This window comes from Motacilla alba, chromosome 2 (genome assembly GCF_015832195.1).
Source record: "Motacilla alba alba isolate MOTALB_02 chromosome 2, Motacilla_alba_V1.0_pri, whole genome shotgun sequence".
In the NCBI taxonomy this organism is placed as follows: domain Eukaryota; kingdom Metazoa; phylum Chordata; class Aves; order Passeriformes; family Motacillidae; genus Motacilla; species Motacilla alba.
In genome coordinates this window covers 78125395-78139386 of record NC_052017.1, presented here as the reverse complement: position 1 = coordinate 78139386, position 13992 = coordinate 78125395, and the positions used below count along the sequence as shown (strand labels likewise).

At 41.7% G+C, this 13992-nt stretch overlaps 1 protein-coding gene across 1 annotated transcript in view; it reads right to left on the bottom strand.

The window, feature by feature from the left end:
• Positions 1-5607: 5607 nt before the first annotated feature.
• The window catches only part of ANKH (ANKH inorganic pyrophosphate transport regulator), a 103257-nt gene continuing 94872 nt past the window's right edge, over positions 5608-13992 (bottom strand). Inside the window, exons 11-12 of the mRNA XM_038130093.1 lie at positions 13876-13975; positions 5608-11592 (exon numbers count right to left, since the gene is read on the bottom strand). Of these exons, the coding sequence (XP_037986021.1) occupies positions 11476-11592; positions 13876-13975 (217 nt within the window). The 3' untranslated portion in view covers positions 5608-11475. The remainder of the gene's footprint in view (positions 11593-13875; positions 13976-13992) is intronic.

Genomic DNA, 13992 nt, shown 5'->3' with positions numbered 1-13992 from the left:
ACACATCCTCATTCAGAAGTGTTGTTTACAAGCAATGGTGAGGCTTCTGCTCCTTTAGTGCCATGCCTCTGTTAGTGTCAGTACTTTACCTGTCTGTAGTAAGAAGCCTTTTCCTTGGCACAGAGTAGGTCTTCCCCCAGCAGCACAGATGCCGTAGACCTCCAGCAGAGCTGCATTCCGCCACTTTGTCACTGATTTTTGCACACAAAAGTAAATGCTGTGCAGAACCATCCACAAGTGGGAGGGTTTCTGTCTGGAGTCAGGCACTTTCTTATCTGAGGTCTGTGCACTCATTTAGGGGGAACAAAATGGATTATATTTCAGTATATATATTTAATGGAAGAGCTAATTGTCATCATTACTGATGGAGGTCAGAGGAGGGGCTGCTGATGGGTGTGAGGGCGGGGAGAATTTCAAGACTACAAGCTAAGAAGGTGAAGCAATAATGCTATTTGCCCTCACACTGCATATCTTACTTTTTCCCTGCTTCAGATCAGGTCCTTTCTTTCTTAGGAAGAGTGAAATAAAGCCTACAAAATCCCTGAAAGAGAAAACTTCATTTGAGAAATGTCAAACTGGCCACCATGTGACTCTGTTTGTGCTGTTTGGCCTTGCTCAGTCTGCTCCAAAGGAAGCAGTGTGGCAGCAATTCTCAAGGCTGTTTCCAAATGGGCTCCGGCCTTCTGAGCCACGGGATGTTTGCTCCCTTGGCCTGGCCTCATGAGTGGCACAAGGGCAGTATCTTTTTCTGAGCCCTATCCAAACTCCCTTTTCTTTCTTTTTTTTTTTTTTTTCTTTTTTTTTTTTTTTTCCTTTTTTTTTTTCTTTTTTTTCTTTCTTTTTTTTCTTTCTTTTGGCATGGCCTCCTGCCAGGGCAGTGCTCCGGGCAGGGAGAGCTTGGGAAGGTCAGGGACCACTCTGTGCATGGGACAGCCGTGCCCGCAGGTGCCAGCAGCCAACAAGCCCTGGTGAGAGAGATCATTTGCTGGTGTAGATACCCTGATTGTGTCCTCTGCTCTGCTCAGCCCTCCTGGTCTCAGACAGGAACGTGACTAGACATAAGCCAATCCTCTCTGCAGGCATGGCTGGAAGAGTGGGATAGGGAAGCTGGACATGGCAAGAGCCAATTCAGGGTTCTCTGAATGTCCCCTGGACAGACCTTCACCAAGGTCCAGGAGAAACAGAGCTGTAGCTCCCAGCCCTTCACAGATGCCAGGGGCATGAGAGGGTGCTCATGGAGCCCCAAAGGGAGAAGACAAGAAGAAACAGGCAGGAACTGAAGGGCTGACAAGGTGCAGGAGACCCTAAGGCTGGGTCTCTCTGCTGTGGGCCAGTGTAAGGAGAGCTGAGAAGGCACCAGGATCCCAGGGGGCATGAGCAGAGTCTTACCACAGTACCTCTCCAAGACCATTTCAAAAGCAGTGGCTGCTCAAGTGTCAAAACACTAAAAGCCAGTCTTCTCACTGGCTCTGAGAGGCTCACATTTGGTCACTTGGGAATACTTAAGGAATGTGATCAAAAAAAACAAAACAAAACCATTTTTTGTTAAGAATGCTTTTGCAGCTTCATAAGAACAGCTTTGGTGACCAGCCAGATGGATGAATCTTCTCCTGACCCTTGAATTTGCCTCGTCCTGATGAGAATAATGCTCTCCCTTTAAATACAAAGTGTCTGTTTAACAGGAGTGATAAGTGTATTTGATTTGGTATGGAAGAAGTATTCTGACCATGGTGTTTCCATATCAACAACACTTGGAGGCTTTGTAGAAATAAAGAGCTTTTCTGGCATCATTTTATGGATACCTTTGGATTTCATTAACTTCAAGTTAAGACCTTGCAGTTGGCAGCATTATGCTTGTAATTCATAAATAATTTGAGTGTTGGAATAATTTCTCACCAGAAGATACATTTTGCTTGTTCCAAATGAGAAGAGCATTTTTGACCATGTCAGATTGTCAGATTAGCATATTTAATAAAACAGAAGAAATCAGAATCATGAATCATATGCAAACTGTTAGAACTTTAATTAAAGTAATTAGAATATGAAAGCTATTGGACAATATTGGAGCACAGATCCCCCTCAAAGAAAGCATGGATTGTTCCTTTTAACAATGCAAAAACGTACATTTATGTTAAATACATAAACAGCACTCAATTTTAATGTGACATATACTTTTATACTTCTGACCTTAGCAGTTATATTAAAAATGTACAAAGTTTTAACCTTCATTTTTGTTTAAAGGAAACCCACATGTTTAAAGCAAAGCAGAACAGTCATTAAAAAACATACCACCAGCTTTAGCATGTGTACAAATTACAGAAAGCAACATTTATTTTGAGATAAACTAACTGGAATTCTACAAGTATGATAGAAAATGATGCATGAGGTAACATTTCATTTAAAATCTAGGATCCCTGTACTGTAGTTCCAAACAGTGCTCTGGCTTGACAGCTACAGTCCTTGCAAAATTGACTTGTTTAAGTAGTTGAGGATGGCTATTAGGCACACTGCTTTGCATAAAGACAGCTTTATCCTAAGAAAGAATCTGATATTGATGCTGAAAGATATTCTGAAAGAAATTAAAACCCACTGATACCTCTCAAGTGAAATATGCATTTGCCTAGTTCTCAGATTTACCTTCAAACTATAGGAACAAACTGAAAAATGGGGCCTTTTCTCTACAGAAGTGTGTTGATAGAGAGTTGACCTTAATCTCAGGGCAACTTTGGCCAAGTGTGTCTAGCTACTGCTTTTGCCTCTTTCAGCATTGTTAGCCTGCTGAGAACAGAACAAGATGTAGTCCTGCAGAATAATCCATGGTCAGAGGGCCAGGCTGGGAAGAGATGAGGCTCCCAAACTTCCTTTCCCCTCTTTTCTGAGCAAGAGTCTTCAGATTCTGGGTAGCCTTTTTTTTAGGATGCTGCTTCCAGACACTACTTCTCACTCTCAATTCTAAAAGTATTTCTATAAAACTAAAAACAAGTCAATTTTAGAGAACCCAAAGGCACAATTAGAACATGCAAATATGAATTCAGTATTTTTAGGCATTTCTGTGACACTGTTCCCTGTAGTATCCAAGCATCTTTCACCAGCATTAGTGAATGTTATCCTTATAGCACCTCTCTGAGATTGGAGAACCCTCTGTGCTTGTAGTATCATGTTACAAATGGCGCATGAAGTGGCCAAAGCTATCTTTGTTCAGAAACTGCATCAGAACTGAAACTTCCTGGGAGTTACCGCTACACAGTTTGGTTCTCCTCCATGATGACTTCCTGCTGTGAAGACAAAACTGTTCTTGGCTGCTGCTCTGTACTTTAGGTTTTGCTCAACGTTTGTGGTTTCCTTCTAGACTGACCTTGTGGCTGGCCCTGGTCAAGTGTGCAAAGTTGGAGAGAACGGGCTGTGTGGCACTGGCTTCTCCACTGCAAAAGGTGCAGCGAAGTTTGCTCTCTGCTGCGCTCCCAGCCCTACAAAGTTTGTGTTTCTCTAGTATCTAGGATCTACTAAGATGCCCAGTAACCTTTAAAGCCAGAGAAGCTTTCACTAAAGATGATAAATGAAGGGCTTCTTGCTCTCTTTGCCCTCCGGTATGGTCCTTGCAGGGTAACACAGTGCAGGGTGCTTGCAAAGGACACTTCAGCTCATTCATTTGCAGCCATCTGTCCCTCTCTGTCCACATGCACACACTCAGTCCTCTACACTCACATGTGTTCCTCCTCAGGCACTCTCAGAAGCTTTCTGTCCCATGCAGATGAAACAAGTCTTTCTCAAAGGGAATGCTGCTAAGCTGTGCTGCCCAAACCCCATGGAATGCATTTCAGCAGTTCCACCAGAGAGAGTCAAGTCCACTTCGAATTTCTGTGACATGAGGTGGTCAAATGCCCTGTCAAACAGCACAAGCAGCGCAGGGGGCTTTGACACTACTTGCAATCCCAACTTCAAGTCTCTTATCACAAACCTTCCACAGGTGTTTGGCTTCACAAAACTAAGGCAGAGGCAGTAACACCACAAAATAACCTAAATTTTCTAAGATAAGAGAGAAGACAGAGCAATGTTCTGAGAGATCAAAACCTGATATGATGTGAGCTTGATTGCCTCTATGATAGTGGGGGCTGTTTCTGCCATTTGAAAACACAGGTTAAGCCTTGCATCCTGTGCATTTGCTTTTTAAAAATATACAAAGACATTGCAAATAATTTTATTAAACCAAGTGAAAAACTTGCTGATGGTAATAAGCAAAGAAATGTCATCTACAAAAATAGGTATCTTTAACTTTTTTTCGAGATTTTGCTTTTGCAGTTTTGTGGTGCCTGCAAACTTGGTGGATAAAATCAGTTGATCTAAGTAACCAGTTAATTTATTGCTAGTAGCCTTCCAATTGTTTCATTATAGCTTAGGAGGGATTTTTTTTTTCATCATAATAGGCACAAAAGCAGAGTTACATTTGCTTTGGAGAGCTAACTACAAAATTGACTAATGAATGTTAGTTCCAAGCTCTGCTGTTTTCTGCATGTGCACATGCACCTTACTTGCCACCCAGGCAGTAGTGTCCTTAAAAGTTAATTAAATTAATTTTTTTTTTCAGTTCTGCAATTTTTTCTTTGCATTTCTGTGGTGGTTTTTTTAATGAATTATGGATAAAGCTGCTGTTCCAATTTTTACATCTGTTCCTAAGAGGGGATTTATATGCTCTCATTTACAGATAGGCCAAGCCATTCTATTACATAAATGTAAGTGTTTACTTTGCATTACCTTGATTATAAAGGCGAGTTATGAGGAAGGGTAGCATTTTTCAAATGCTGAATGATGCACATGAAGGGAGGTGGCAGGAGCAGGTAATACGTGCAATTGCCCACTGTTTTTGGGCAGTTTTGCTTAGAGAGTTAATGGGAGAAATGCAGTACAGTACTCAAATACTTAATCTGCAGATACAATAGCTTATTTTTGCTTTGCTCTCGTTGTGGGCTCCCCGAGGGTGGGAGGGTACTGTAAAGCTGGCTCTGCAATACCAAAGTTTTGTCATCAGTAAAAGAATCTGTACAGCTCAACATTTTTGCTCACATATCTACATTGTAGGCCCCTGTTAGGCACTGTCTCTCAATCCTGAGCTAAAAGCCTAAAAAAAGGCAAGCAATCTTAAGTCCTTTAAGATGAAGGGACCTCTCTAGGTTCCTGGTTGAATCAGAGAACAATTTAGGTTGTAAGGGAATTACAGGCAGTTTTCTTGCTAAGTCCCCCTCCATTCAAAGCAGAGCCACCTTTGATACTGGACCAGGCTGCTCATGTCCAGATGAATTTTATACCTAATGGATTACCCCTGCTAATCAGACTTTTCAATTCATTATACATTCAGTTATGAAATATACAAAATCTGCATGTCTCAAACTATTCTGTGCTGCTCTGGGGATGCACTGCTAACTTTGCTGGAATAGTCTGGGTAAAGGTTTTCACTGGAAAGTCACAAGGTGCCTGGAGTTAAGAAATTAATTTGAATTAACTAATTTAATTCTTAATTTTAGATAAAGATTCCCCCCAATTCCTTCTACTTCTTGACTCTCCTTTCCAGCTTAGCAAATGTGAAGTAAAAAACAGTCCATCAAAGAAGAGTTTTGTTGTAAGCTACTTTTTAATCACAGCATTAGTTGACATTCAGTCAGCATGACGATTACATTTTTCTTCTCAAAATGCCAACAGACAAAATAAGCCTAGCAGGAACCTTCAGAAGAAAATGAAGAAATATCTGAAGACACTGGACTTGGAATGACAGAAAATAATGAGGTAAAACTAATAAATTGATTTCAGCAGTGACAAGGTCTGGTAAAACTAAAGAAAAGTTTCCCCTCGGGATTACAGACAAAAGAGCACCTAGAAATACACTGCCATCCTTCTGTTTTACTGAGATGGATTGGATGTCATGTTCCTGAAATGTGGAGACTGAAGCTCATTCTCTAACCCTACAATTAATTTGCAGGAACTGCAGCCAAAATGCCCTTCTGTGCAAGTCTGTGCTCGAAGCCGAGCCTAAAGCTCGATCTCTCTGCCCCCGTACTTTGTCTTTGGCCTTTTTGTTCAGAAGGTGCCAATTACTGAGGAGTCTGGCAGTGGTTTTGCTGAGGATTGCATCTATGCACTGACAACTGAACTTGGCTCTCCAAAGCAAATCCACACAAGCTGCCCGAGCCCGAGCTTGGAGCCAGGGCTACCCTGCATCCCCTGCCCTCCCGCTGCTCTGCAGGGCTGCTGCAGCTTGCCACCACGCTTGGACCCAGTTTGCTGCTAAGCTGACAATTCTGCCGTGTTCCACAACGCTGCCAGGCTGCTATACAGCGTGTTGCAGGGCACAGAACAAATTTAGAGCTCCTCTTCCTACTTGGAACTCTACCACAAGCTCCCACAGCCTGTTCTGCAATGCAACCCCTCCACAGGACCTTACTCCCTTCAAAATAGATAGTTTGCAATACTCTATTAGAAAGCCAAACGTGAACAAGGAAAGGGAATCCTAACATTTTATGGTTAAGCTGGTATTTGGGACATGCCAATTTGCTACCAAAAGTGTAATAATTTTGTCACGTGTAATTAATACTTAAGTGACATTTCCCCAGTGCAGCCCTGTCAGTTACTCAGAAACTGGAAGACACGTAGTGCCTCTCTACTGCACATTATAAAACCTGCATGCTGGTTCATTTCTGCTTGAATCTTCTTCAAGGATGTTTCACACTCCTGTCTCTGAAGGCTCCTCTACTGGGAAACCAACATACTCAGAAGTGGTGTTACACAGACACACTGCTCCTCATCCTCAGGCCCTCTCCAGGGCAGCTGAAAGGGCAATGGTGTTTTCTGCCCTTTCATTCCCTCATCTCCAGCCCATGCTGCTGTCTTTAGGAGGGATATCCAATATCTGTAAGATTTTCAACATGTTCTTTCTCTCCCATTCCAGCTCACTAATCTAAATCATGTTTTAGCTTAATGGTATAAGGTCTGCTGTTTCATTTACTCTTTTGTGCAGCTTAAATTGCAATTTTTAACAATGGCTTAGTATTAGTCCCACATTGAGATCATGTTTAGACTTGAACCCTTGTTCCAAGGAACTGTTCAAAGGTCGTAACAAACCCGCCTGCACAGCACTCTCCTGTACACACCCGTACCCATATTCCCAGGCTTTCCGAGGGTTACTGCCACTGTCCCCAGGAAACAACCAGCAGCACCTGAGCCTCTGCCAGCCGTGCCACAACCACAAGCCCTCGGTGAGCGGCGGAGCCCATCCTGCCGCCTCGCCGTGCCCTACGCTGTCCTGCACTGCTCCAGCAGCGGGGCTGGCATGCCGAAACTGCAGGATGCTCTGATCCCCTCGCCACCTTGCAGCCCAGCACAAAACCATGCCCATGCCTCTGGCTGCCCGGGCCTGAAAGCATCCTTTCTGCCTTCTTTATAAGCACGCGGCGCCATCCCAGAAAAGAAGGCGCTCCTGCCTTCAAAAGGTTTCTGTTCGTGGGCCGTGGCCTGCCCTGAATCAGCTGCATTCATCAGCCAAGCCTCGTCTGGGGCTGCTTCTCTCTGGCGGCAGATTCAGTGGAACACCGAGCAAGAGCCAGATATAAATCTCCTGCTCAAAGGAAATATTCGGCAGCAAAATGAGTGGAAAACAAAAAGACTTCTCTGTTACTTACCCAATCCTCTCACTTAGGGCGGCTCTATCTAAACAAGCAGGGATCTGAGCCCTCCTGTCTGGAACGGCTGTGCCAGGGGTTTGGGGAGCAGGGCTGCCCCACGCCTGGGAACCCGCTGCTGCACCCAAAGGGCTTCAGGCACCGGCTGAGAGATGCAGAGCTTTGTCCATCAGCTCCTCTGCTTGGTGAGCACGAGAGCCTGCTTAGGGCAGGGAGGGGAAAAAAACTGCAATGTTTTCTCTTAATTCTGAAAAAGGAAAGCTCAAAACACATTAACACAACTTTATGTACTTATTAAAAGCTGAGGAGCATTAATCCACAGCTTATCGGTGTTCTGCTCTTATTTCCCTCTGTGTGAGCTGCTCTGCAATACGAGATATAGATGCAGATCAAAGTTTTTTCTCTTTTTATTGTAACTTTGATTGTGTAATTCAGTCTGGAAAGGCCAAGTCTCCACATGAATTCACTGAGATGACGGTGCTCCTGACACAGAAACAGGATGGGTTTCTATTGCAAAATAATTACCACAGAGATAGATAACCATTTCATAAGCAACAGCACAAGAGAGACACAGCTAAGCCATTGCACTAGAACTCAAGGAAGTACTTTTGGAAAGGAGGAAGTGCAGGACAGGGTACGTGCCAGCATCTACCTGACAGAGATACTACCAGTGATGCTCTGACTGGGGCTTTGGCTACAGAGGATGTCTGCCCACTCCCAACCTGTAGCCCATCACACTGGCTGCTTCACCAGCCCAACTCAATTTGCCACTAACAGGGAGCAGGAGGTTTCAGCAGGTCGCTGAAGCTCCTGCCAACAGTCCCAGAAGCAGTCCCAGTGTCTGCAAGGGACAGAGGGAGAGCTCTCTCCTCGCTGAGCACCCTGCCTGCCCACCAGCGGGACCAGCACCATGGGCTGGCTGGGACCCACTCCCTGCAGGAATGTCATCACATTTTGTTAATCCAGCATAGAAATGTAAAGAAATACATGACCTTCAGGAAGCAGAAAGAGATGCAATGCACGTATCCTTATGTCACTGCTTCAATTCTTGCCCAAATCCCACCACACCAGTACTCATTAAGTATCTTGCAAAGTAAAGGACTAAAAAATATTACACACACAATTGAAAATTGATCTTTTACAGTGCCAATAGTTTAGCTCTGTATGACCAATAATTATTTTTTAAAATATTTGTTTATCTTTTATCTAAAGTACAAGCCTCAGTGATATCCTTTGTTTTCAGATTTTTACTTTTTGGTGCAATCATACCTTGAAACCTACACTGGTAAGGCTCAAAATTCTTCAAAAGTACTGCTGTTTGAATTTTAGTCATGTAGCAAAAGAAATACAGACATTACACAAAATATTTTCCTGCTTCATCTCTACAGTTCCTGAAAAACTGCATCTTATGGACTTGGAGACAAATGTACTGGAGAAACCAAAACTACACGAATAGAGGAGACCTCAAATGGCCACTGCGATCTGTATCTGTCTATATACACATTATATACATATGACTGTTTGAGAACCTGTATTCATGAATGTGTACAGTTTACATCCTGCACACATTAATTTGTCTGAGGGTTTTTTAAAAAGAATTTGTTTTACTCTACTGTCAAAAAGTATTTACCCTGTGGTGACACAGCAAGCATGGTTACTGGTTTTAGTCTTACCCTCCTAGTGCCACTGCTCATTAACTGTAAACTGATTTAGCAAATCTGTCAGTTAACACAGTAATTTCTGATTTTTTTTCATTATTGTATTTGCATATGTAACAAATTGGTACAAATCTTTCCAATAAAATGTAAAGTTCATTGATACAATGCCTTTCATGATGGCCATAACTGGTTACTAGTCAACTCAGTAGTTCTGTAGAGACATTTTTAGCTGTATTTGGAAAAATAGGAAACGTATTGTAGTTTAAAATAAATGTACATAATATACAATATATATATATATAGTTATACACATGTGTATTTCTACATACACATATACTGATCAAACATTTAAAGTAATGTTCAGTTTTGATCAGTTCTCTGACTGCTGGGACTACCTGGCAAATAAACATAATTTGTCCACAATTAAATAATAATTTCCACAACTTAGAAAAATATACTTTTACTAAATAAGGTTTAAATTAATTGTTTTATGGATATAGGATGGAGGATAACGGTTTCCAGACTCTGACGTGATTAAATCTGAAAGGACCCAAGCTACTACAGACCAGTAACAAATGCTGCCCTGCAGCCAAACACAGAAGAGCACAGAAACACAAGCTGCTGCCACAGCAGCATCGGTGACTCCCAAAACGTCCCTGTTTCCTCACGTCTTACACAGCCTTCATTTCCACCCAACCTGAGTCTCCCACCCAAACTCACGCTGTTATTTAAGGCGCACTCCAGCCACAAGCACAGCTCTGCAGGGCTGATGTGGATGGCTCCTCGCTGCCACACAAGAGAGCCAAAAGTCCCTAATTTTTCTCTTGGAGGACCATCAGTACTTGAGCTTCACCACATGGATTTTGATCTACTGCATAGGTAAATACATTATAGCAAAACATACATTTGTGTGCGTGCATGCATGTGTACAGAAGTACATATACACATGCCCACACACGTGAGTATGTGTACACGTCTACATAAAAAATTCCATGGAACTATGTCTAGTAATGTTATCTAGCATGGTATCCTACATACCTTATCTGATCTTATTCTTTTTTAATATAGAGGCACCAGAAATAATTACAGAGAACAAATCAACCTTTAAAAATTAAAGTTAGGTCAGTGGACAAGAACTTTGGTAAAGCTTGTCAATATTTATTTTTGTTTTATTCAAATACAGTCAAAGTCTATCAGTTGCCATCACCCTCTTCACAAGAGGAAAGTGCATGTTTTTTTCCTAAAGAAAATTATATGTAAGGTGGGACTTAATGATTCAAGAAAATTCTGAATAAATGTTTATATTTTTCAAAAGATTACCATCTTTCTGATGGAATGAAAGCTAAATAGAGTTCTTGTCCTGTGTGTATTTTATTTATCATATGCATATATATATATATATATAAAAAAATATATATATATATGTCTGTCTCTGTTCATGTACCTGTGTGTGTATATACACATCCACACACTTTCAACATGACAGAGGAACCTGTTTTTCTCCACTTTTTATGGGGAGACTCCCACGTTCCTCCCACGTCTTGTACCCTGTGCAGTATAAGCTCTAGTGATGAGGCCAAACAAAAAGATATAGTTCACCATAGTATATTAGTTTATGTAGCAAAGTCATTTTCAAGCAAGTAAAATAAAGCTCTGTATTCCAAACTTGTTTTCCATGTCTCATAAAGAAAAGGAAGGAAAAGGAGAGAGGGGAGGGAGTGGGGTTATGGCAGTAGCATTGAGCCAGTGGCACGTGGCGGTGTGCGTGTGCGAGCATGCGAGCGCAGGGCCGCACACACACAGGCGCACAGGAGCAGGGCTTTGGTTGACAAATGCAGATTGTCCAGAGAAGGTGGATGCATAAGTAAGGAAGACTCTACAGTGATGCAATTGTATCTTTTACGCTTGCATGGAGTGAGAAAAAAAAAATTCAATTGGGAAAAAAAAAAAAAAAAAGAAGCAAAGACCTCTTTTTAGGTCCCTCATCAGTGAGAGCATACTCAGTATGCTAGAGAATTTATCTGAAACCTTTTAAATCAAGGCCTCTTTATTACAAAAATAAAAACGAACAAACAAAAAAGTATGAGAGACGACAAGATGCTGAAGCGTCACTCCAATCGTCCCTGCAGAGAACAATTGCATCCCATTTATTATTCATTCTCTTCTCTCATTTCTACGATGTCTGTCATTTCCTCTGTGTGAGGCATGTCGGTCATTGCAGAGTCTTCACCTTCTGCAGCTGTCTCATTCTCATTCCTCTTCTTTTTCTAGATTGAAACAAGCACCCAGAAACCTATCAGTAAGTTGTGCATGAACACACTTCCATCAACTTTGGACACTGGGAGAAGTGAGGTGAGAGTATGGTTTGTTAGAGTATGTTATTAAAAACTAGAATATTTGTGTCATATCTGTGGCTTGCCACTAATGACTTGGCTTAACTTAGAAGATTTCTGTGGCCTTTCTGGGGCTCAGTTTTCTCCTTTCAAACATAAATGTAATCAGGCATTTCTTATGCTAAATGACATCCAAAACAGGCTTCAGCAAGACTGGAGGGAAGAGAGCATCTGGAATCTTTTACATCACAGACTTTTTATTTAAAAAAAGGAAGGAAAACAAAATGTGAGAGAAGAAAAGCTTCTCTAGGGAGGGAGGCGAGGTGGCAACCTAATTTCTCAAATGTCAAACTTCAGGAATTTTACAAGATGTGAGCATTCCGGCTTTTCTTAGTGTTGCTGATCCACTGTGATCTCTTGTCTCACCAAGGCCAAGTAATATTAGAGTATTTTTGGCCAGCAGGACCAGGAGGTCATTCAAGAGTCCTATGATTCATCCAGGATGTCCTGGATTAGTAAAGCTAAGAAGAGTTCAGCCCCCTAAAAAACAAGTTGAAGCATCTGTTCCTTATTACCCATTTCTCAGCAGGCTGACTAGTTTTACTGAAAACAATTGTACAGCTGACAAAATATTCCCACAGGTAATATTGATTCAGCTGAGATGGATGTATCAGAGTTCCAAAATTTCAGAGGTGTCTACATAACATTTGATCTGTGGCTCTCCAACTGCAGGTCAGAATAACCTGGTGAAATAGAGCTACTGGTTGGTTCTAACACTGTCACAATGAATAAAGAATAAATTAGGCTGGCACAGTTATTACTCCTACTACCTGCACTCACCACTGAGAAAAATTAAGCACAATGTCCCTGGCCAGAAAGACTCTGTGAGCTACTATGGTAACAAACTAGCAATGAGGATGTTGTGAAACCAAAGGTCAAGACAAGCCATTTCAGTATCTAAAAGTTTTACTCTTTGGTTTCCAAGGCAAACACGACAAATTAATCATGACAGACATTATGATTCTTCTGTTATCTTATGAACCTTGTACTCTTTGAACTCCTGCCATGGCCTGCACTGTCAACACATATCGAAACTGATTTTAGGTTGTTCCAATATAAGGCTTTTAGATATTCCATCTTCTGTAGTTTGTGGTTTGTTTTTTTTTTTAATAGAAGTGGTGGGTATTTCCACTTGGAACTTTGTAAGAAGTCTAATTAAAAAAAAAGTCACTGCACAGATTAAATTTTCTGTTTCCATCCACAGAGTCCTTCTGTACTACAGAATGATGTACACACCTTGTTGGTTCTGCTTGGAGCTGGACCTAGCGCCCTACACAGTGCCTTGAACACATAACTGAAAGAGAACAACTTGCAGGTACTGCAGTGTACCCAGTCACCCAGCCAGTATTTATCCTGTGTTTGACCTAATTTAGTGGAATCTTCTTCAAAATCCATGTTTCACCACTACTCCACACATGCAGGATTGTAGTATTTAAAATATGTAAAAAAGCACTTGTTTAATTATTTATAAGCTCTTGCGGTCAATAGCTGCAGGAGTATGTCTTGTTTTAAGCCACTCCTCTGGATGGCAAAAAACCATAAGTACCTGTACTTCTTGTCGATTTTCAGCAGAGCTGGTTTTATAAAGAAATAAAAGTATATATACAGAGATATATGTACTACATAGTGTATACCTACAAATGTAAATCTATACACAAGGTAACACTACATAGCACCTTCCATGGGAAGGAACTTGGAACTTATTGGAACTTCAAGGTTTTTTCCAACCCAAACCATTCTATCATTCTGTGATTCTATGATTCTATATACATATAGATACACATATTGTAAGCTTGGATGAGTAGTTCGCATGCCTGCAGAAAGATGCTATGCTGTACTGCAGCAGCAAATATACAGTGCAAAACTGCTGGTGGTAAGGACAGGATATCCATGACACACGTGTTTTGAGGAGCAAGAGGCTCTGACTGCAGAGAAGCATGTCCCATGGCCTAGATGCCCATTAACAGCTGGAGGGCACCTTTTGGTTTTATTTCAACCCAAAGACTTTCCAAGCTGCACACTCCTGAGACTTGACAGGGAAGCAAACCAAAGTGAAGATTCTGGGGAGTTATGTTGCTAAAGTGTCACTTAATCTGAACTAAAATCCACTATATTCACTACCTGTTTTCATCAGATCCCACAGATACTAATTCTTACCTGCTTCCTATAGACGTAACAGGCTGCTATTGCAACCATGGTGGATTCTCCTACAAAACCAGCGAGAAGGGATCCTACTCCAAGAGTGGCTCCATGAACTCTGTTGGAGGCATAGAA